We start from the raw sequence: 25,214 nt of genomic DNA, 5'->3' as shown, positions 1-25,214 counted from the left end.
TGACCTCAGAGACACTATTGGTTATCAACCTAACAGCAACAATCTCCTAGCAATCTACAAACGAAGTTCAACATCAAAGAAATGTGATCTGTTTGCGTTGCTATGGACTTTAATAAACGCAGGAGAAAGGAGTGAGTCGTCCTGTGCATCGGGTTCAGGCAGATGTTGAGCAGAAGAAACGCCCAAAGAACTCGACAATGTCCTTCTCACTACATATCTTTGTCAGAATTCTTTAATAACCAAATTTAAGAAATCTTTATCAAAAATATGTGTTATGTTATGTTAAAAAAAAAGATATCAGACATCAATTAATTCATAACGATATCAATACCAGCCTCAAGAATCAAGTATCAGTTGGGCTTTACTGCATGAACACGCCCACATGAGTGCAGGAGGACCGGGTGTTATGTTGCTCCGGTAGACGGTCTGGACCTCTAAATGTTTTGAGTAATTTGAGTTTTCAAAAGAGTGTGTAGGGCACACCTGCGTGATATACTGGCATCAAGTGGCATCTGTGTGTTTTTGGGCATGCTGCAGAGCCTCATGCATGTGGAGGTGATGTCGTCATTCAGTACACACATCCCCAGACTGCAGAGCCAGCTGGCTTCGCCCTCATTTTAAGCCCACAAAATTGGGGCTGGAGGTGAACCTCGCCGCCGACGCCAAGGACGACGGAGCTTTCTGCAGCCGAGTGTGAAACTAAGGAGGAGAGGTGAGGCTGCGCTGCTGAAGGATTGGAAGTGAAAGACCAAGTCTGCAGACTAACACGGAGCCTGCAGAGAGGCACGCTACTGACAAACACATTAGTCTGGCTGCCAACACCTCAGCTAGATATACATATAGATATATATAGATATATAGATATATACCATTTACCATCTACCACAAGCCGCTCAATCAGTTTTCGCACAATCGTTTGTCAGCATCGTTCTTTCTCTTCAACACAAGACCAGAATTTTCAAAGATTGTGCTATTGAGGAAGGCCAGAAATAGTGCGATGTTTTCAGATTTCCTGCCGTGGTGTGGACTCAGCTTGAGCTCTCCAAAGCACAAAACACCAAACCTCTATCATCGATGGCTTCTCCGTTCCATTCTCCACCGCTATCAAGAGCCTTGGGGTCACCATAGACAGCCCCCTCTCCTTTACACCCCACATAAACGTCACCCGGACTGCTTTCTTCCACCAGACTCCGCCCATCCCTGTCTCATCCCAGCGCAGACATCTTGGTCCATCGATTACTGCAACGCTGTCCTCTCTGGCCTTCCCACCAAACTGCTCAACAGACTTCAGATCATTCAGAACTCTGCGGCCCGGATCATCACCCGCACCAGATCCTCCGACCACATCTACCTCCTCCCGTTCCCTCCGCTCATCATCAGCTGGTCTTCTGACCACCCCCCCACCTCATGCCTCAGCACCATGGGAGCACCATCCCTCCTCACATCCAGCAGTCTGACACCGTTACAACATTCAGATCCCTCCTCAGAACTCACCTGTTCTAACCGGCCTCTTCTCTGTAGAGTCCATCAGTCCATCACATGTGTGTCTGCATTAACGTGTCTCTGTCATGTCTGGCTGTTTTTATCTGTTTTTGAGTTTAATTTTATCTTTGTAAGGTGTCCTTGGATGTCTCGTAAGGCGCCAACAAATAAAATGTATTATTATTATCCATCCATCCATCTGCAACCGCTTATCCCGTTAGGGGTCGCGGGGGGGCTGGAGCCGATCCCAGCCGACATTGGGCGAAGGCAGGGTACACCCTGGACAGGTCGCCAGTCCATCGCAGGGCTGACACATAGAGACAGACAACCATTCACGCTCACACTCACACCTACGGGCAATTTAGAGTCCACAATTAACCTAACCTGCATGTCTTTGGACTGTGGGAGGAAACCGGAGTACCCGGAGAAAACCCACGCTAACACGGGGAGAACATGCAAACTCCACACAGAAGGGTCCCAAGCCGGATTCGAACCTGCAACCCTCTAGCTGTGAGGCGCCAGTGCTAACCACTGCACCACCGTGCAGCCTTATTATTATTATTATCATTATTATTATTATTATTGAGTCATAGGCTTTGGCAAACACACACACACACACACACACACACACACACACATACACACACACACACACACTAATTGAACTCACAGCAACGTTATAGATGGCCATGCCTACAGCTCGGTGGTCGTTGATCTTCTCCGTGGAGATGGACTTGGTCTCATAGGCCAGGAAGATGCCGAGCAGCAGCAGTAAACCTTTATAACCGTACACAACGCCTGCAGAGAGGAGACAACGAGGAGACAACGAGGAGACAACGAGGAACTGTGAGGAACCATGGAACCGCTGCTCGTTTCACACAGGAGAGGAGCTTCTCACAGGACTTGTTACAACGTTTTACTTTCTAAAAGACAGTACCAGTGACTTTACATTTTCCAGATCATATTGTATGTTATATATACAGTATATATACATATATATATATATATATATATATACATGTATATATACATGCAGTGCTTTCTACTCACCCAGCCAGGTGTTCATCTTCTCTGAGCTGCAGTGCTCCAGTAGAGGCTGGATCAGAACATCCAGGTCTCCTTTGGGGGCTTCTCTGGTGAACTTCTGCTCACATACAGACGATATGAACAGGTGAAGAACAGCGACACCCTACAACGTCAACATGCATTTTTTTTTGGAGAAAAGCAATACTTTAACTTACTAAAAGTTCCGTGGATGCATTTTTTTTTAATTATTCATCTACATAAAAATGTTATCAATACAACCTTTAAACTTAAAAATGACATTTTTCAAACTGGACTTTTGCATTTAAGTTGAATCATTGAAGAATTATGAAACATGACATTCAATTTGTAATATGTCAATAATGTAAACTTGACTTCATCAGACTTGAGAGCATGATTCCAACTCAAATGTTAAGGTTGCACACTGTCATTCAAATGTATTATTATTATTATTATTATTATTATTATTATTATTATTATTATAGCAGTGTTGTTTAAAAATACACTGAAAATCATTTGCAGGAATTCTTATTTTCATTTTGGCAGTAATTATGTATTTTCAAACACATGTTGATTCTGTCATTTTTATTTAACATACATCCTGCACACATAAATTGAAATTTCACTTTGATTAAATTATTTTATTTTAATATTGTCAGTCATTAGCTTCCATAATTACTTGTTTTTTCCAGTCAGCCCAGTTACTATTATTTAGGCACACCAAATACTACCTTAATAATAATAATAATAATAATAATAATAATAATAATGATAATAATAATTATTATTATTACTGTTATTATTAATTATTATATTATTATTATTATTATTATATTATTATTATTATATATTAATTATTATTATTAATAATAATAATAATAATGTTAATAATACCGTACTATATACCTTATATCTGCCACCATGGATGCATTAGATTGTGAGAGGAATTTTAAATGCTTTTTTTTCCCAGTTATGAATGGATAACAAAATTACTGGATTGATCATACCTCTATTGTGATATGTAAAGGATCCACAAGCTGCCAGATCACGAGAGACAGGACGTCGATGCCGAGCAGAACGCCGACAGTAGCGTAGAGTTTCCAGGGTTCCAGGTGCTGCTGGGAAACAGGCAGGTGATGGTCACTGAGGCGGCGTGGCGAGGGATCAGGTGGAGGCACAAATCCTCTCTTTTCTGATTTTTGTGAGGGAGGGATTTATGAAGCCATAAATAGACCAGACTAAGCTGGAGGAGGAAACAATGATCCATCACTAACTGAAGCCAATTCAATCTGCCCTCAGAGCGCCGGGCCATGACAGGAGAAGAGACAAAGAGGCCATACTGATGAGAACGCACAGCGCCCCGACTCACTCAGTAAATAAAGAGGCTCCTTTATGTGTTCAACTTTAAAGAAAGAGAACAGGTCCCACACTATAAAGTGGTTATTGATTTAATTATATAGGATCAAAGCTTTCTGGGTATTCAGCTGGAGAGAATATTCTTATTCCTACAGAAACTCATCCATCCTCCAAGCATGCTCGTCCCCCCCGCCCACCAGCTCTAAATCCCCGCCACCTTTACCTTCCTCTTGTCCTTCTTCTCGTCCTTCTTGGTGAAGACGGTGTGGACCCACCAGATCTTGGTGAACATGCTGCCGTAAGCGAGGCTGAAGCCCAGACCGAGCAGCCACAGGCGGAACTGTCAGAGGAGAAGAAAAGAAATGAACGATTTCTTAATTACACTTATTAATATATCAAACAGATTAATCAGAACAGCTCCACAGTCATTCTCCATCATTAAGCCCTGTTCCACTTTAATAGCCTTTCAGAAATGACCTTGAAATAAAAAGAACCTTCCCTAAGGCTGGCTATATATATATATCTATATATATATACACACACAAACTGTAATAAATGGACCTGCATTTACACCGATCAGTCATACCATGATGACCAGCTGCCTAATATTCAGTAGGTCCTCCTCCTGGCCCGTGGAGACATGGACTCCTCTAGACCTCTGAAGGTCTGCTGTGGTATCTGGCACCAAGCCGTCAGCAGCAGATCCTTTAAGTCCTGGAAGTTGTGAGGTGGGGCCTCCATGGATCGGACTTGTTTGTCCAGAACATCCCACAGATGCTCCATCGGATTGAGATCTGGAGAATCTGGAGGCCGAGTCAACACCTCCAACTCGTCACCATCCACATGATGTAAAAGAAAACGTGATCCATCAGACTGGGCCACCTTCTTCCATCGCTCCGTGGTCCAGTTCTGATGCTCACGACGTGCCCATTGTAGGCGCTTTTGGGCGGTGGACACGGGTCAGCACGGGCACCCTGACCGGTCCCCATACCAACAAACTGCTCCTCACTGTGTGTTCTGACACCTTTCTATCAGAACCAGCATTAACTCTTTCAGCAGTTTGAGCTCCAGTAGCTCTTCTATTGGATCAGACAACACGGGCCAGCCTTCGCTCCCCATGTGCATCAATGAGCCTCGGGTCTGACCCTGTCGCCGGTTCACCGGTTCTCCTTCCTTGGACCACTTCTGGTAGGTCCTGACCACTGCAGACCGGGAACATCCCACAAGAGCTGCAGTTCTGGAGATGCTCTGACCCGGTCGTCTAGCCAGCACTATCTGGCCCTCGTCAAAGTCACTCACATCCTTACGCTGGTCCATTTCTTCTGCTTCCAACACAAAGTTCAAAGTTCAAAATGTTCACTTGCTGTCTAATATCCCCCCCACTGCCAGGCGCCATGGTAACCAGATAATCCATGTTATTCACTTCCCCCGGCAATGGTCTGAATGTTACGGATGATCGGTGTATATATCTCCTTTCTCAAAGCTCTTCACACTTCATGTCAACATTCACACATTAACACAAGCTGTCCTTCAGGATCTGATCTAAATACTCATTCACACTCTGACGGCTCAGCCTCCAGGAGCAGTCTGGGGTTCACTATATCTCTCTTTATATATATATATATATATATATATATATATATATATATGCCTTTCCTGTGGCGAGGCAACACGAGGAGATCTAAGAGCTTAAAAACTTAAAAATACAGAATATTTCTGGGATTTGAACTAAAGATTTTCTTCCCTCTTTGGGAGGGATTTGTTTCGGCTCTGATCTCCTTTCTGACTCTTTCACATGTAACTGGAGCCGTCCGACCCACACTGACAGAATAATTACACCTGTCTAAAGGAAACCACATACCGATACCAACAGTAACAGGCATGTCGACTCGGACTGGACGAGTTAATCAAAGTATTCCACTGGTATTCCTGAATCCACTCAGTCATATTAACACTCACATCCGTGGAGACACCGGCTGAGGAGGTGGAGTTGCAGCCATCTCCTCCTATTAAGCCTATTAATCAACCCTACCCTACGCGTACCTGGCAGACGACGGGGAACTGCCTCCTGTGGACGTGAAGGCCGTCGATGCCCAGAGGAAAGACGGCAGCCAGAGCCATCATGCAGCCGACCGCAGTCATGTTGTTCAGGTACGGCTGAGAGTTCTGAATGTACCTGTACAAATACAGTATAGATATATATATATATAATCATAGACAAAGAAATACACAAACAACTGATTCCTATCATAGTGAAAGGAATGGATCATAATAGAGGTAGGACATAGAATATATAGAGAGTAGTTATTGTTTCTGTTTCCTCAAAGCAACAATAGAGTTATTAGACGGCTATATCATTATCTGAACAGCTTTCACTGCTTTCACTTTAACCGACGCTTCAACTGTTTTCACCTGTTAATGTCAACAGGTCTTACACTTCAGCTTTCAGCAGTCACACGTCAACAATCAACATCATGAGCACACGTCTGCTCACTGAGGGGAGCTGCAGTGTTAAGAACTCTCTCTGAGTTTGTTCCTCCAGCGGAACACTTTCACAGAACACACAGGTATCTGAGCCGTTTTCCGATAACGATAATGATTAGTGCACCTTTAAATGAACTTGATCTTGATCTTGATATGTAGTAAAGGTGAGCTTTTGTACCTGACATTGCTGTTGTAGATGTTGAAGGTGAGGCAGACGATTCCCAGCAGGATTCCCAACCCGGCGAAGCAGGACACGGAGACAAAGATCTTCTGGGACAGGTAGCGAAACTCCTCGATGACCACCGTCTGGTCTGCAGGGGGTCCTGAGCCTGCAAAACAGAGGAGATGATGAGGAGGATGAAGAGGAGGGAAAAGAGGAGACGAGTGACAGAGATGAAGGAAAACTTTGTGAATTAGTAGAGAAGAAAAGTGAAATGCACCCCCCCGGTGTTTGCTCTGTCCGGCCGGGCCTCAGCCTCCGATGTCCCGACGATGTCTGAAGTGAATCACAGACAGTCACGGAGTGTGTGGCTCCATTAAGGTTCATTTAACGTTCAGATCACAACCAGCACCGACGGGTTCACAGACAGACACGGTTCAGCACTGAAGGAAACACTCTCACCTCTCACTTCATTTCATTCATTCACCTCTAACATTTCCTGATTTACAAAGAAACGTTGGTATAATGAAGTGCACGGTCGCTTCAATGACGAGGCTGCACACACCAGAAAAAAAAGCATGCTCATATTTTTGCAGTTATGTGTAAAATAAAATTGAACAGCTGTGATATTATTTTAGTTATTTATACTTGTAACAGGAGAGTTCAGAGACCAGGTCCAAAGCACACTGGAGCACACGGATTTAAGGCAATCAGCTTCATTAAAGACGAACGTCCAAGTGACGCCAGTTGGCATCGTAACGTCCGTCTCTCCTGTTACAAGGTTGAACTAAGGTTAAACTCAGCAGAGCAGTTTGTAGTGACTAAAATGCACCAGCTGCACTATGGAGGGAGCATGTGTATAATTGAATTATAGAAGTGAATTATAGCTTTAATGTCCTTAAACAAATCAGTTATATAATTAGAGAATAAAACCCCCAAAATGAAACCCTGGGGGACACCTTTGGTTATCTCAAGAACATCTGATTTGTGGCCGTCTGCCTAGACGCACTGAGTTTGCTCTACAAAATCATTTCTGATCCATTTAACAGTCAACCAAACCCAGCAGCATTCCTAAGTTTGTTCAGCAGCAATTTGTGGTCCACTGAATCAAATGCCTTCGATAGATCCACAACAAGGCAGTGCAATGCTGTTTTCTGTCCAAGGCAAGCCAATCAAAGGTCACGGTCAGTATTCAAAGTGACCGATCAAAGGAGCGGAGACATCAGACACTGTCTGTTTCATCCCCGCCTCCAAAGTCTCAAATGTTAACTTGATGAGCGAGCGATGGATGAGCAGCTGCTAATCAACGTTAATTCCGTGAGTAACATGATGACAATGTCTGATGTCAGGTTAAACTGCTCTCTGCAGTCGGTGTCTGTAGTCTGGGAAGAAGCTCTACTCTGTCACACCATCACCTCAGAGTGATTCGTCCTCTCTCCGTTGGATCACGTCCGTCAGTTTCAGGAGTCACATTCATGGCGATTAATTAGTCTCAAAAGCTACGCGGCGTCTGGGTTAGCTCAGTTGGTAGAGCGGGCGTCCATGTATTAAGGCTTGGTCCTGACCGCGGCGGCCCGGGTTCGAATCCGGCCTGTGGCCCTTTCCGCATCCACTCTCTCTCTCCCCCCTTTCAAGACTCTATCCACTGTCCTGTCATATAAATGGAAAATGCCCCCCAAAAAAATAACTTTAAAAAAAAAAAAAAAAGCTACGCACATAAAACCACGACGTGATACGATCACTCAGGAGTTCAGAAGAGTGTCTTTGTTCCTACAAGTTAAGCCATCTTGCCAAGCTGTCATAACGAGCAATACCATGGACATAATGATGAATATTCTGAATTAACCTCACCTGACCTTCAGGTTTGATACTGAACATACATTGCTATATGCCCCTTCTCGTACATATCTACAATTCTTACCATTTACCAGTTTAGATATCATGATCCTTACAATCAACATGTTGTATTCGGCAGGATGCAAAATGAGTTTCAGTGCAAACTGACGTAAAGTTGTATGGTATGGTATGGTATGGTATGGTATGGTATGGTATGGTATGGTATGGTATCCTATCATATGGTATGGTATGGTATGGTATGGTATGGTATGGTATGGTATCCTATCCTATCCTATCCTATCCTATGGTATGGTATGGTATGGTATGGTATGGTATGGTATGGTATGGTATCCTATCCTATCGTATGGTATGGTATGGTATCCTATCGTATGGTATGGTATGGTATGGTATGGTATGGTATGGTATGGTATGGTATGGTATGGTATCCTATCGTATGGTATGGTATGGTATGGTATGGTATGGTATGGTATGGTATGGTATGGTATGGTATGGTATCCTATCCTATGGTATGGTATGGTATGGTATGGTATGGTATGGTATCCTATCGTATGGTATGGTATGGTATGGTATGGTATGGTATGGTATCCTATCGTATGGTATGGTATGGTATGGTATGGTATGGTATCCTATCGTATGGTATGGTATGGTATGGTATGGTATGGTATGGTATCCTATCGTATGGTATGTTATGGTATCCTATCGTATGGTATGGTATGGTATGGTATGGTATGGTATGGTATGGTATCCTATCGTATGGTATGGTATCCTATCCTATGGTATGGTATGGTATGGTATCCTATGGTATGGTATGGTATGGTATGGTATGGTATGGTATCCTATCCTATGGTATGGTATGGTATGGTATGGTATGGTATCCTATCGTATGGTATGGTATGGTATGGTATGGTATGGTATCCTATCGTATGGTATGGTATCCTATCCTATGGTATGGTATGGTATGGTATCCTATGGTATGGTATGGTATGGTATGGTATGGTATGGTATGGTATGGTATGGTATCCTATCCTATCCTATGGTATGGTATGGTATGGTATGGTATGGTATGGTATGGTATGGTATGGTATGGTATGGTATGGTATGGTATCCTATCGTATGGTATGGTATGGTATGGTATGGTATCCTATCGTATGGTATGGTATGGTATGGTATGGTATGGTATGGTATGGTATGGTATGGTATGGTATGGTATCCTATCGTATGGTATGGTATGGTATGGTATGGTATGGTATCCTATCGTATGGTATGGTATGGTATGGTATGGTATGGTATGGTATGGTATGGTATGGTATGGTATGGTATCCTATCGTATGGTATGGTATGGTATGGTATGGTATCCTATCGTATGGTATGTTATGGTATCCTATCGTATGGTATGGTATGGTATGGTATGGTATCCTATCGTATGGTATGGTATCCTATCCTATCATATGGTATGGTATGGTATGGTATGGTATGGTATTGTATGATGAATATATATTGCATTTGATGTTTGATATGTTATACTTTATAATTGCACTGTATATATTTTTGTACTCTTTCCTAATTTGTACTGCGACTGCTGGGATCCCTCAGGATAACTTAAGTTATCTTATCGTATCTTATTTTTCACCACAGACGCTCTGCTCTGCTGGAATGTAATGAGATTTAGAGTCTATTTAATAAAACGTTTACATCATGTGAGAACAGGAATGTGTGCGTGCGTCAGTGTTGCCTACTTAGCTGCTCTTTTAGAGCATCTGAAGCCTGAGCGGTGACGGAGGAGCCCCGGGCCGTGCCAGCGTAACATCTGTGAGCCTTGGCATGTTTGAATGAGATGTTATTAGCAGCCATGTTTTCACAGAGTCTGAAGGTCACATCAGTAACAGGAGCTTCTTTCTACCTCGCAGATGTGTCGCTATGGAGGCGGCTGGTTTGTATGCAGTCGAGGTTCTTATGTGTCACACTTCAGAGCCTGATGCAGAGGATTACTCTGAGAATCTCACTTCAGAAGCTCAGTGTCGGTTATTCAGACGCCAGCTGGTTCTCATTCATGTCATATTCAGGGAACAGAAGAAACTGTGAGGATCAAAACTATATTTCCTCATCATCAAGCTGAGCATATCGGTCTCCCTCCCAACTCGTCATGAACAGCCACTCGGGCAGCACCCTTCGGCATCGGATACCAACGCACGGAGGTACTCTTCAGTGACTTCTGTTGGAGGTATAGATAGAGATTATACCTGTGCATGTGTGTGGGTGACAGAGAATGCTTCGCGTCAGGGTGCATCCCGCTTATTACACCGCTACTGACTGAAGAAATCAATATTCTGACACAAGAACGGTCCGCCAGAGTCCAACATCAGAGCTGCGCCCATAGCAACGGTCTGCTATACGTAGCAACGGTCTGTTATACATAGCAACGGTCTGCTATACATAGCAACGGTCTGTTATACATAGCAACAGCCTGTTATACGTAGCAACGGTCTGTATTACATAGTAAAGGTCTGTATTACATAGTAACGGTCTGTTATACATAGCAACAACCCGTTATACATAGCAACAGCCTGTTATACGTAGCAACGGTCTGTTATACGTAGCAACGGTCTGTTATACAGAAATAACAGACCGCAGAACGCCGTGATTGACCAATCAGAATCGAGTATTCAACACAGCCGTGTAATAAACACGGTTAATCAGCATGTTAGCGTTGCCATTGTGACCATGTTAGCGTGCCGATGTGTGCCAGCCTCACAGAGCCACTAGCGTTGCTGTGGACTGTTATTCCTGTAACCTTGAAGAGTGGCATCACAACATCTGCAGCAGCCTGGATGTCAACAACAGTTTACGCCTCAGTCTCACGATGTACGTGATTTACCGGTTTCCTTCTACATTGTCCATGTAATGTTTCTCGCCTTGTGTACAACAGTAACACCGTGTTAATAAAGCAAAGAGTTAAAGAGAAGTAAGGATCCAAAATCATAACTCATAAAACATGATGCACAGTGCATGAGTGGGTAGCGATAGTAGATAGTAGTAGTAGTAGTCTGTTGAAGGTAGATGGAGATTATACCTGTGCATGTGTGTGTGTGTGGGTGACAGAGAATGAGTAAGTGTGTGTGTGTGTGTGTGTGTGTGTGTGTGTGTGTGTGTGTGTAAGCGAGAGTCCTTTGGGAAAATGTGTGTTCTCCAACACTAATACCTCCTCCTGCCCTTGATGGTGGAATCGGGACAGTATGTTACCATGGCGACTGGCCCCATAATGGTTACCAAGGCAATATGAGAGAGGCAGTGATGCAGCAGTGGTTGTCAGGGAGACCGAAGAGAATGAGGGAGGAGAGGAGAGGAGATTGTGGACAAATACTGGGAAAGTGAAGTGGGAGGGAAGAGATGAGAAAGATACGAAGAGATGGGAAGATAAAGAAGGGATTATATGGAAGAATGGATTGTAAAGAAAGGAAGAAACAAGGTAAGAGGGAAGAAGAGAAGGGGATTTGGAAGAGAGAAGTAATATGTCTTGAACTGACACATCAGCGTGTAGCAGCCGGTCTACAACCCAGTCCTGGTCACCTTGAGGAGGCCTGATTCTGTCACGTCACCGTCACTGACTATATTTGGTGTTGACTGCCAGGAAGGACGCCGCTGACCACCGATACTGGCAGAGGACGGAGGAGGACATCTTGACGAGTGCCTCGGGGTGACTGGCTGTCACGCACATGAAACCGGCTCCTCGTACCACATTACTCAGCTCGTCCACTGTCCAAGAGCATCTGCTGACTTCCAAACACAGTCCAGATGGGCCAGACAGACTCATGACTGCAGGGTCAAACACCAGAAACACAGGAGGTCGACACTTCCTCCGGCCCTCCCTCAGAGGCCACTTGGATGACCTTGCTGTCTGTCGGACTGGTTACAAAGACTAGTTTCTGCAACACAGCCAGTAACGTCTCAGTGCTCACGGCTTTTCAGCGACAGCAGACGAGAGCGACGTCAAACACTACCAGAGGCTCGCGTCTTCACAGCCGGGACGCCAACAAACACTTCAGAATCAGCAGCTGAGTTTTCAGAGGATGGCTTGCTGTGATCATGGGATTATAAAAAGCATACTAAAAGAGTTTTCATCATCATACTGCACTGACATTAGTATAAAGTTTTGATTAGCAGTGAAAATACACATGATTTGTGGGGAGGTACTGAAGGGACATCCAAATGTGCTGCAATGCTCCTTTAAAATACTGTAAATTCTCAAATAAAGACAAATTAGGGACTCGGATCTTGAGCTCGCTTGTAGCCTCGTAGCATTTATTCACCAACAAATAAAGAGTACACACACGGTCTGTTGGAAACTCGCTGAAGTTTCGCCGTGCTGACAGACCATATGTGTGTGACTACGGGGAGCACGGAGCTACCAGCAGAGCTACAGATGCTAACGTAGCACAAACCATGGATGTATGAAAAAACTGGAAAGTTGGGATCGACGACCGGCGCTCTTCCTGGAGGCTTGGCACAAACACACACACTGTTTGTTGGACACTCGCTAAAGTTCCACCGGGCAGACACACAGCTGACAACCTGCTAAACTAAACTAAATGTGCGGTGGAGACTTTTACTGGGAAAGTGGCTGCATGTCCGCGACACTACACGCAGCATCGTAGCTGCTAAGTTAACGCTCCCCACGGTGAACTGGAGACAGTGAACGCAGCATCGTGGCTGCCAAGTTAACGCTCCCGGACGGTGAACTGGAGACAGTGAACGCAGCATCGTGGCTGCTAAGTTAACGCTCCCGGACGGTGAACTGGAGACAGTGAACGCAGCATCGTGGCTGCTAAGTTAACGCTCCCGGACGGTGAACTGGAGACAGTGAACGCAGCATCGTAGCTGCCAAGTTAACGCTCCCGGACGGTGAACTGGAGACAGTGAACGCAGCATCGTAGCTCTCCTGACGGTGAACTGGAGACTCAGTTGTCTGTTGTGCTCCTGCAGCCGGTACACCGCTGCATGCGAGGCACAAATCTTGTCGGTTAACGGTTAATAATGGGTTAACGAGGGTCGGTTATCAGTTAACAACATTTTTCAAAATGAGCATCCCTAAGCCAAATAAAACCAGTATTCAAACAATGTCCCTATAAGGTTATTATGGTTATTACCAGTCATGTCATACATAGCATGTCTGCTGAGAACGCTGCTTCCACTGCTGAGGAAATGTGCCTTACACTGAATTCATCAAGACAACAGGTAAACATGGAGGAAGTGTTGAGTTTGTGTTTTCAGCAGTCGTAACACTGACAGTCAACAAACAAGCAAACCGGATAAACAACTGAAGGTCGTCTCCAGTTTCCCGAGCGTTAACCACTTTCAGATCTGCATCTGGTCGGTGCTCAGAGAGGCAGAACTGACGTGGACGCTCAGAGCTCCCCCATGTGCTGATTAGGGAACACAATCTCATTCCTCAAAGTCAAGGTCACGGGGCCCAATCCCATTACACCACCGTCACCATCCAGATTGCTTTCTCCTGTTTAGTTTAGACTGTCGACTAGCATCTTCTCTTTATTACATCGCTGTCACGGCTTCCGAGTGGTTCTCGTGTTCAATTAGGAAATGGAATGAAACAGTCGCTCCGCAGCACGTCGGCCGATCACAGACGTTAACCGTGGCTCTGTTTGCTGCTGCTGCATCACTCAGAGGAAAGTTAGCAGGAGAATCAGAATCAGAATCAGAATCAGAAAGGTGTTTATTGCCAGGTGTAAGGGGTATACACGAGGAATTTTCTTTGGCTTATTGGTGCAAGACAAACAGTATAATAACAAAGAATAGATAAAACGTTAGAGTTGCTGAATAAACCTGAATGATTGATTGATGAACATTCACAGCCCGACCTTGTATGTATATATATATATATATAGAGAGAGAGAGAGAGAGAGAGAGAGAGAGAGAGAGAGGCGAGTGCAATAACGGAGGGAAGGAAGAGGAATTAGAGGGAGAGAGGGTGAAGCTGCAGGATCAGAGGAAACAGGAGATTAGAAGGTAGGAGAGCAACGGACAGCGAGAGAGCTGAAGAAGAAGAAGAAGAATGTCCCCCACCTACCTATCCACTTGTCGTTCCCGTACCAGGACAGATTGCCTTTACTGCTGTCGTAGTATCCGATCTTCTTATAGCTCCCTCCTGTGAGAGAGAGAGAGAGATAGAGAGAGAGAGAGAGAGGGGTCACATGGGGCTCTATTGTCCCTAACTCTAATGAATGTTGGCTATCCAACCTTAAGACCAACCCAAATGTGAGTTAAACATCACAAGTTAAATGTCTGAGAACGTCTGAGAACGTTTGTGTTAAAGGGACTGTTTGTAAGAATCAGAATGTTGAACTATTCCTTTAGGTGCCGTCTTGTGGCCGATCCCTCGTTGGATTATAAAACCCATATCAGTAATGTTTACAGTACATCAGCTTCACAGCTTCAATAACTTTGCAGCTTTGGTTTACTTTAAATGTCATTTTTTGACATTTGTGTCTTTTTTTGCTGCGGGGAAATCCTGACAGCCCGATGCCCTGAGTCTTTATTCTTCTGCTCTAAGAACCGATATGAGATATTTCATTAGTTAACTCCAGGCCAGAGGGATCCAGGCCAGAGGGATCCAGGCCAGAGGGATCCCTGCCAGACTTTTTTAATAGTAAAAAAAACAACTAGCCATGTGAGAAAGTGGCCTGTCATCAGCTGCAGCTCATCCCTGTGGTTTGCTGTAATAACACTTTAATATCCCACCGCAGTAGCACAGACAGAGACATCTCTAACTATTGGTATTGTGTGTAGACTTTCATGGTCCCCAGAGGAACAATCCTGTTAACGTCAGTGAACTTTGTATCTCACACCAGCAAATCATTTCTGGTTCTGTGTGAACAGTCTCAACAACAACAACTGGAAGGTCTTAAGAGAGCTTCTAATGACTCTTCTAATGTTGATCCTCTGACTTTTCATTTCAGTCAAACCTGCGGTTCCGGAGGAGATGTCGTAGGAAGGATCGGTTCAGGAGGAGATGTCGTAGGAAGGATCGGGGCTTAAACCCTAATAATAATAAACCGGCACAATAACACGACGATAACACAACTTGGTTTAAACGCCACTAATTCCTTTAACGCATTAACCCGATCAATCATTCGGAGGTTGTAGCAGCTCAGTTTTAAAGCTAGAGTGAAGATACTGGTATCATATGAAACTACCTAAAGAATCCATCGGTACCAGCCGCGTCATACGGGCTCGTCGGGAAGGAGAAATAACGCTCCAAACTTACACTACATTTTAGCGAGGAAAAACTGGTGTGGACATTTTCTAAGGAGGTCACGTCCGGTTTGGGGCACACTGACACACTGACAGCTGTTGTTGTCTGTTGGGCTGCAGTTTGCCATGTTATGATTGGAGCATATTGTTTTATGCTAAATGCAGTACCTGTGAGGGTTTCTGGATCAATATCTGTCATTGTTTGTGTTGTTGATTTCCAGTAATAAATATACATTTGCATAAAGCAGTATATTTGTCCACTCCACTGTTGAAAAATCTCCCTTTAAGGTTCATTTTGAACAGATTATTAATTAATTTGCAGATAATTGCTATTAAATATGGACAATCATGTGATTAATCACGATTAAATATCTGAATCTATTAACAGCCCTAATATATTTATATGGATATATATTTACAGTTTGATGGAAAGAAGAAACACACATTATATCTATTAAAGCATGCGGGACGTGTGCTGTGACGTACCTTGAAGCTGTTCAATAAGAGTCCAGGCCATTCGAGACCCTTGAGCGTCGAATACAACATGACCCTGAAAGAAAGAGGCAGGATTTGAATGTTTTAACATCCTCCTCCATCACACAGCACCGTCTCACATCCTCCTCCATCACACAGTACCGTCTCACATCCTCCTCCATCACACAGTATCCTCTCACATCCTCCTCCATCACACAGCACCGTCTCACATCTTCCTCCATCACACAGTATCCTCTCACATCCTCCTCCATCACACAGTATCCTCTCACATCCTCCTCCATCACACAGTATCCTCTCACATCCTCCTCCATCACACAGTACTGTCTCACATCCTCCTCCATCACACAGTACCCTCTCACCTCCTCCTCCATCACACAGTATCCTCTCACATCCTCCTCCATCACACAGTATCCTCTCACATCCTCCTCCATCACACAGTACCGTCTCACCTCCTCCTCCATCACACAGTACCCTCTCACATCCTCCTCCATCACACAGTACCATCTCACATCCTCCTCCATCACACAGTATCCTCTCACATCCTCCTCCATCACACAGTATCCTCTCACATCCTCCTCCATCACACAGTACCCTCTCACATCCTCCTCCATCACACAGTACCATCTCACATCCTCCTCCATCACACAGTATCCTCTCACATCCTCCTCCATCACACAGTACCCTCTCACATCCTCCTCCATCACACAGTACCATCTCACATCCTCCTCCATCACACAGTATCCTCTCACATCCTCCTCCATCACACAGTATCCTCTCACATCCTCCTCCATCACACAGTACCCTCTCACATCCTCCTCCATCACACAGTACCATCTCACATCCTCCTCCATCACACAGTATCCTCTCACATCCTCCTCCATCACACAGTACCCTCTCACATCCTCCTCCATCACACAGTATCCTCTCACATCCTCCTCCATCACACAGTACCATCTCACATCCTCCTCCATCACACAGTACCCTCTCACATCCTCCTCCATCACACAGTACCCTCTCACATCCTCCTTCATCACACAGTACCCTCTCACATCCTCCTCCATCACACAGTACCCTCTCACATCCTCCTCCATCACACAGTACCGTTTCACATCCTCCTCCATCACACAGTACCCTCTCACATCCTCCTCCATCACACAGTACCGTTTCACATCCTCCTCCATCACACAGTACCGTTTCACATCCTCCTCCATCACACAGTACCCTCTCACATCCTCCTCCATCACACAGTACCCTCTCACATCCTCCTCCATCACACAGTACCCTCTCACCTCCTCCTCCATCACACAATACCCTCTCACATCCTCCTCCATCACACAGTACCCTCTCACATCCTCCTCCATCACACAGTACCCTCTCACATCCTCCTCCATCACACAGTATCCTCTCACATCCTCCTCCATCACACAGTACCCTCTCACATCCTCCTCCATCACACAGTATCCTCTCACATCCTCCTCCATCACACAGTACCCTCTCACCTCCTCCTCCATCACACAATACCCTCTCACATCCTCCTCCATCACACAGTACCCTCTCACATCCTCCTCCATCACACAGTACCCTCTCACATCCTCCTCCATCACACAGTACCCTCTCACCTCCTCCTCCATCACACAGTACCCTCTCACATCCTCCTCCATCACACAGTACCGTTTCACCTCCTCCTCCATCACACAGTACCGTCTCACCTCCTCCTCCATCACACAGTACCGTCTCACATCCTCCTCCATCACACAGTACCCTCTCACATCCTCCTCCATCACACAGTATCCTCTCACATCCTCCTCCATCACACAGTACCCTCTCACATCCTCCTCCATCACACAGTACCCTCTCACCTCCTCCTCCATCACACAGTACTCTCTCACCTCCTCCTCCATCACACAGTACCCTCTCACATCCTCCTCCATCACACAGTATCCTCTCACATCCTCCTCCATCACACAGTACCCTCTCACCTGTAATGGAAATTCTTTCAGTATTCCAAGATGAGTTCTAATGAACGTTGAAATCAAGATCCCAAACAGATGAAATGTCTTTGTTGTATTTTATTCTTGCAAGAAGAGGCACTGGTTATACAGAGTCGCACAAAGTCTGCAGAAGAGTGCCCCCCCCGGAGATTATTACAATGTGACTATATAGAAATCTACAACAGGGACTGTGAGAAAAGGAGTTGTTTTGCACAGATAAAGAGTTGTTTTACCCAAACAGTGTCCCAGTAAAAGTCAACACTCAGTACTTTCCCACTACATGAGACGAAGAGCACCCAGACAGTAACTTTCCACTGTTGCATAAAGAGACATCAGTACATACAATGTAATTTTCCATCACATTTCCCCCTTTTGATCATTCTATTGATCAACATAAAAGTATGTACATATGATGTATCTGTATAGTGCTCCATCAGACATAATAATTCATTGAGATTCAAATTATATCATAATAGTAATACATCACAGAAAGTATCGAGAGCCATACTGTGAATTAAGTATTATTTTAGTTGCATATAATGATACATGATTATCAAAAGGCTCACCCTTAACCTCTAGCAATGACCTATGAGTTCTGTCTTCAAGCCAATTAAGGCCTCCCAAGGAAAATTACCAAGTACTGGTAAACCCCCCAAACCCTGTAAAGGTTTAGAGAGCTCTTTGACAGAGGTCGCAGGTCACATGCACCTACTGACAAATGGCCAAAAATTCCGCCTCGGTTTTACAGGAGATGGAGCAAAAAGACCAGATGCGCTAACTACTCTATCTGGACAGGACAAAGGTAAAACCTCAAATGACATCCTTGACACACAATTTGGCCCACGCGCAAGCAGAAAGCATGTCACGTGAACACCGGCACTGCAATGCATATGTATCACATGGACCTGACAGACATTTTGAAGAAGTATTCTTTAAAGACCTAAATGACACATTGAATACATGTGACATGTATGTTTCAACCTCACGTTGTGCTGTTTCTGTCTCCCTCTCCCCTGACCAGCTGTCTCTGTTTGAGGTAGAGGGTTCTGGTCCACATGTTGCACTCTCCAACAGCAAAAATGACCAATGGCGCAACCTGGGACCTTGAAGCAAAAACTGGCTAAGTGCTGTGAAGATACAAATCTTCCATGGCCCAAAGCTCTGCCTATTGTCCTGATGTATATGAGAATGAGGAAACGAGCACAAACTAACCTAGAACCTTATGAGTGTCTCTTTGCAGCTCCTCCTCACGTTAGAGTTGAACCACCAGGAGAACCTCCCCCAGACACTGCTCTATGTAAAGATGCTATGCTAACATATTGCATTAACGTCTCTTGTACCCTCTCTGACATCAGGAAACAGATCACTGCTGCCTTACATTCCCCTGCCGACAACGCCAAATTGTAATGGAAATTCTTTCAGTATTCCAAGATGAGTTCTAATGAACGTTGAAATCAAGATCCCAAACAGATGAAATGTCTTTGTTGTATTTTATTCTTGCAAGAAGAGGCACTGGTTATACAGAGTCGCACAAAGTCTGCAGAAGAGTGCCCCCCCGGAGATTATTACAATGTGACTATATAGAAATCTACAACAGGGACTGTGAGAAAAGGAGTTGTTTTGCACAGATAAAGAGTTGTTTTACCCAAACAGTGTCCCAGTAAAAGTCAACACTCAGTACTTTCCCACTACATGAGACGAAGAGCACCCAGACAGTAACTTTCCACTGTTGCATAAAGAGACATCAGTACATACAATGTAATTTTCCATCACACACCACCTCCTCCTCCATCACACAGTATCCTCTCACCTCCTCCTCCATCACACAGTACCCTCTCACCTCCTCCTCCATCACACAGTATCCTCTCACATCCTCCTCCATCACACAGTATCCTCTCACCTCCTCCTCCATCACACAGTATCCTCTCACATCCTCCTCCATCACACAGTACCCTCTCACCTCCTCCTCCATCACACAGTATCCTCTCACATCCTCCTCCATCACACAGTACCCTCTCACATCCTCCTCCATCACACAGTATCCTCTCACCTCCTCCTCCATCACACAGTACCCTCTCACCTCCTCCTCCATCACACAGTATCCTCTCACCTCCTCCTCCATCACACAGTACCCTCTCACCTCCTCCTCCATCACACAGTATCCTCTCACATCCTCCTCCATCACACAGTATCCTCTCACCTCCTCCTCCATCACACAGTACCCTCTCACCTCCTCCTCCATCACACAGTATCCTCTCACATCCTCCTCCATCACACAGTACCCTCTCACATCCTCCTCCATCACACAGTACTGTCTCACATCCTCCTCCATCACACAGTACCCTCTCACATCCTCCTCCATCACACAGTATCCTCTCACATCCTCCTCCATCACACAGTACCCTCTCACATCCTCCTCCATCACACAGTACCCTCTCACATCCTCCTCCATCACACAGTACCCTCTCACATCCTCCTCCATCACACAGTACCCTCTCACATCCTCCTCCCTCCTCTGGGTTCTGGACTCACTGAAACTCCTTCAAAGGAGCTGGTGTTCATGGCTCGATAGATCTCAGCTGTGATGTCTCGGTTGTTGTAGTTGAACTCCTCCAGCCGGTGACCTTTGATCTTTAGGGGTCCCACGGTCTTGTTGAGGGCCAGGGCCAGAGCCCACACAGCGTCGTAGGCCAGGGGGGCCTCCTGGAAACCGCCCGTATCCTCTGGATTCATGCCCCCGAGTTTAGACATCAGCTGGGCTGTAAACTCCTGAGAGGTCTGGAGAGGAGAGGACGTGGTCAGAGATAGAGCTCGGTTACACACGGAGGATGTTCAGGCCGTTAAATCAGAACATCTGCATCTGAATGTGTTGATCGCACATCAGAACATTTACAGTTCTGAGTGATGTCAAATGGTGATATCGTTCACTCTAAAAGGTGAACTTGTTCTCCTTTCTGAAACTGAGTCGGAACCTGCTAGCCCAGGGGTCAGCAACCTTTACTATCAAACACTGTCTGGAGCCGGAAAACATGTGATCATTGTGATGAAGGTAACACAGTTTATAGTCTAGGTATATAGTATATAAGTGTAATGCAGTGAGGGCCAAAGAGACAATGTACTACGGAGAATTAGGGCCACATTGAGGGAAAAAACATCTGAGATTTACACAATAAAGTCATAACTTTACGAGAAAAAAAGAAAATAACACGTTAAATTGCTACTTTATAATATTATGACAAGACCTCGAGGTACTTGAACTCCTTCACTCGGGGTAAGGACTCGTTCCCTACCCGGAGTAGGCAATCCAAGAACAGTGCCTTCCAAACCCTTTACAAATTGCTACTGCAAAACGATTCATTTGATTGTATCCTCGTCTGCCATCCCTATCATTATATAACAGGCTTTATATCTGTAGCTCGGGACGCTGCTTCCATCAATCTACTCTCCAAAGTAACTGCTGAAATCTCAGGACACAGCAACATCAGTATAAATACGTCCAATGGAGCGGTCGGACGGGGTTGTAAACAAGCCCAGGGTTTATTCAGATTATCTGAACCACTGTATTGGATGTAAAAACCTGAAGATGAGCATCACTCTAATAATAGATGATAATCCCTCATTGCACAGGAACACCACAACGGTGCACAATTCAATTCAGGTCAAACGAAGTTGGTTCGTAAACTGTGATGAAGACACAGTTTGATCAGTTCACCTTTGTTTCCTCTGCTAACCTGGAGGTTTCTATTCAACCTGTCTGATCATGTAACTGCTTGGGTTTGTTCACCTGTTAGACCAACTAACAAATACAGAAACTTTGGTAAACAAGATAAAACCCAAGTTGTAATAACTTTAAGGTTTGGTAAGTTTTAGCTGGAGCACAGAGGACGCTGTGACCTGCCTGCTACACCTCCTCCTCCAGCACCTGGACTCCCGAGGCAACTTCTCCAGGATACTCTGTGTGGACTTCAATACCATCCAAAGGCATCTGATGATCCAGAAACCACACCATATCAACACTCCCCCCCCTTCTGATACATCTCATACACAACTTCCTCAGTGACAGACTGCACCACCACATCACCGGAGCACCGCAGGGATGTGTGTTGAGCCCATTCCTGTATACGCTTTACACCAACGACTGCACCAGTCCATCACCCAACACCACCTACCTCAGATACTCAGACGACACGACCATTCTAACCCTACTCACAGACAACAACTCTGCCCTGGACTATCAATTCACTCAGTGGTGTGAGGACAACCATCTTCAGCTCAACGTCAGCTAGTGATGCACCGATACCACTTTTTTTCAGACCGAGTACAAGTACTTACATTTGGGTATTCGCCGATACCGAGTACCGATACGAGTACTTCTCTGTGCCTAAAGACCCTCGTTAACAGCCAGCTGGAGGGTGTGAGCGACACACGGCAGGCTGGGGAGTCCCGCATACGAGGCGGTGCACCGCGACCGGCTCTAGGTCGGCTTGGAAAGGCTCGGGGCGAAGGTGCTTCCCGGGCCCGTGGACAAAGTGCTCTCTGCGCCCTCTCTTCCCGTCGGGGCCCACTGCTCCCGGTGCAACTGTCAACCGGGGCGGACTGTCCTCAGTGCGCCCCAACCGCGTCGTGCCCCCAGGGCGGGGCTCAGCCCACGTAAAAGGCGCCAGAGGTCGGCAACCCATCCCACCCGTCTTGAAACAAGGACCGAGGACACCAAAGACCATCAGTCATCCGTAAACTTAAAGGTCTTCATGTTGCCCCCCCCATCTCCTCCTACTGCTGTACCAGAGCAGTGGAGAGGGGGAGCAGTCGTACTCGGGCTCGGTACGGATCAACCAGACCTGATATGAAAACGCCCTCAGTCTTCTGACTCTCTATTAACGTCTCTCTCTAAACTTTCTGCTTCTGAAACCAGATGCATCGTCTGCATCATCATCTGAGCTCCTCGAACACCTAAAGACAATTATCACCTTCATTTCAGACTGTCTCATGAGGCACAACATCTGAACCCCCCCCCCCCCTGTTTTAATTATGAAGAGCTATTAAAAACTCTCATCTGTCATCATTTAGTACAAAAATCCTATAGAAACAAGTTTCTACAATTTATATCAAATCGACTGAGCCCCGACATGCTGTCGGTACAAAAGATCAAATGCATCATGTAACTCCACTGAGTTACCAGATGTGTGGTCAGCCCGTCACGGTGTCGATTCCAGCCAGAGAGAGCGCACAGTGATCGGTGTATATCATTCAGACACTGAGCTGGAGACGACAGAGAGACGAGGCTGAACGCCGTCTGCGCCTCACACAGCCGGCGTCGCTTCATCCCTCTTTGATCAATAAGAGGCCGTTCCTGCATCTCCAGTGCTCCGCTGTTCACTTCAACAGAGTCTCCAGACAACGGGGCCGAAAGATAACACGCTCTGAACGTTGCTCAAAGTCTGGACTCTGAGCTTCACGTAGGTTTAGTATCAGCAGCAGCATACAGAGCAGGATCCTGGAAACACTACCCAGCAAGCACCTGGGCAAATAAACACTACCCAGCAAGCACCTGGGCAAATAAACACTACCCAGCAAGCACCTGGGCAAATAAACACTACCCAGCAAGCACCTGGGCAAATAAACACTACCCAGCAAGCACCTGGGCAAATAAACACTACCCAGCAAGCACCTGGGCAACCAAACACTACCCAGCAAGCACCTGGGCAAATAAACACTACCCAGCAAGCACCTGGGCAAATAAACACTACCCAGCAAGCACCTGGGCAACTAAACACTACCCAGCAAGCACCTGGGCAACTAAACACTACCCAGCAAGCACCTGGGCAAATAAACACTACCCAGCAAGCACCTGGGCAACCAAACACTACCCAGCAAGCACCTGGGCAACTAAACACTACCCAGCAAGCACTTGGGCAACTAAACACTACCCAGCAAGCACTTGGGCAACTAAACACTACCCAGCAAGCACCTGGGCAACTAAACACTACCCAGCAAGCACCTGGGCAAATAAACACTACCCAGCAAGCACCTGGGCAAATAAACACTACCCAGCAAGCACCTGGGCAAATAAACACTACCCAGCAAGCACCTGGGCAAATAAACACTACCCAGCAAGCACCTGGGCAACCAAACACTACCCAGCAAGCACCTGGGCAACCAAACACTACCCAGCAAGCACCTGGGCAAATAAACACTACCCAGCAAGCACCTGGGCAAATAAACACTACCCAGCAAGCACCTGGGCAACTAAACACTACCCAGCAAGCACTTGGGCAACTAAACACTACCCAGCAAGCACTTGGGCAACTAAACACTACCCAGCAAGCACCTGGGCAACTAAACACTACCCAGCAAGCACCTGGGCAACTAAACACTACCCAGCAAGCACCTGGGCAAATAAACACTACCCAGCAAGCACCTGGGCAAATAAACACTACCCAGCAAGCACCTGGGCAAATAAACACTACCCAGCAAGCACCTGGGCAACTAAACACTACCCAGCAAGCACCTGGGCAAATAAACACTACCCAGCAAGCACCTGGGCAACCAAACACTACCCAGCAAGCACCTGGGCAACCAAACACTACCCAGCAAGCACTTGGGCAACTAAACACTACCCAGCAAGCACTTGGGCAACTAAACACTACCCAGCAAGCACCTGGGCAAATAAACACTACCCAGCAAGCACCTGGGCAACCAAACACTACCCAGCAAGCACCTGGGCAAATAAACACTACCCAGCAAGCACCTGGGCAAATAAACACTACCCAGCAAGCACCTGGGCAACTAAACACTACCCAGCAAGCACTTGGGCAACTAAACACTACCCAGCAAGCACTTGGGCAACTAAACACTACCCAGCAAGCACCTGGGCAACTAAACACTACCCAGCAAGCACCTGGGCAACTAAACACTACCCAGCAAGCACCTGGGCAAATAAACACTACCCAGCAAGCACCTGGGCAAATAAACACTACCCAGCAAGCACCTGGGCAAATAAACACTACCCAGCAAGCACCTGGGCAAATAAACACTACCCAGCAAGCACCTGGGCAACTAAACACTACCCAGCAAGCACC

General features: G+C 45.8%; 1 protein-coding gene across 5 annotated transcripts in view; it reads right to left on the bottom strand.

The window, feature by feature from the left end:
• gabbr1b (gamma-aminobutyric acid (GABA) B receptor, 1b) overlaps positions 1-25,214 on the bottom strand; it is a 69,693-nt gene that overhangs the window by 8,784 nt on the left and 35,695 nt on the right. For 3 of the 5 annotated variants that reach the window (XM_074614311.1, XM_074614310.1, XM_074614308.1), the window contains 9 exons: positions 20,668-20,913; positions 16,136-16,199; positions 14,466-14,543; positions 6,545-6,695; positions 5,926-6,058; positions 4,106-4,222; positions 3,534-3,644; positions 2,533-2,626; positions 2,153-2,280 (listed from right to left, as the gene is read on the bottom strand). In XM_074614311.1, coding sequence (XP_074470412.1) covers positions 2,153-2,280; positions 2,533-2,626; positions 3,534-3,644; positions 4,106-4,222; positions 5,926-6,058; positions 6,545-6,695; positions 14,466-14,543; positions 16,136-16,199; positions 20,668-20,913 — 1,122 coding nt within the window. The remainder of the gene's footprint in view (positions 1-2,152; positions 2,281-2,532; positions 2,627-3,533; positions 3,645-4,105; positions 4,223-5,925; positions 6,059-6,544; positions 6,696-14,465; positions 14,544-16,135; positions 16,200-20,667; positions 20,914-25,214) is intronic. The other 2 variants (XM_074614312.1, XM_074614309.1) reach the window with 1 other exon arrangement.

The sequence above is a fragment of the Sebastes fasciatus genome, chromosome 17, assembly GCF_043250625.1.
Source record: "Sebastes fasciatus isolate fSebFas1 chromosome 17, fSebFas1.pri, whole genome shotgun sequence".
NCBI classification, from domain to species: domain Eukaryota; kingdom Metazoa; phylum Chordata; class Actinopteri; order Perciformes; family Sebastidae; genus Sebastes; species Sebastes fasciatus.
This window is presented reverse-complemented; position numbering and strand designations above follow the sequence as displayed.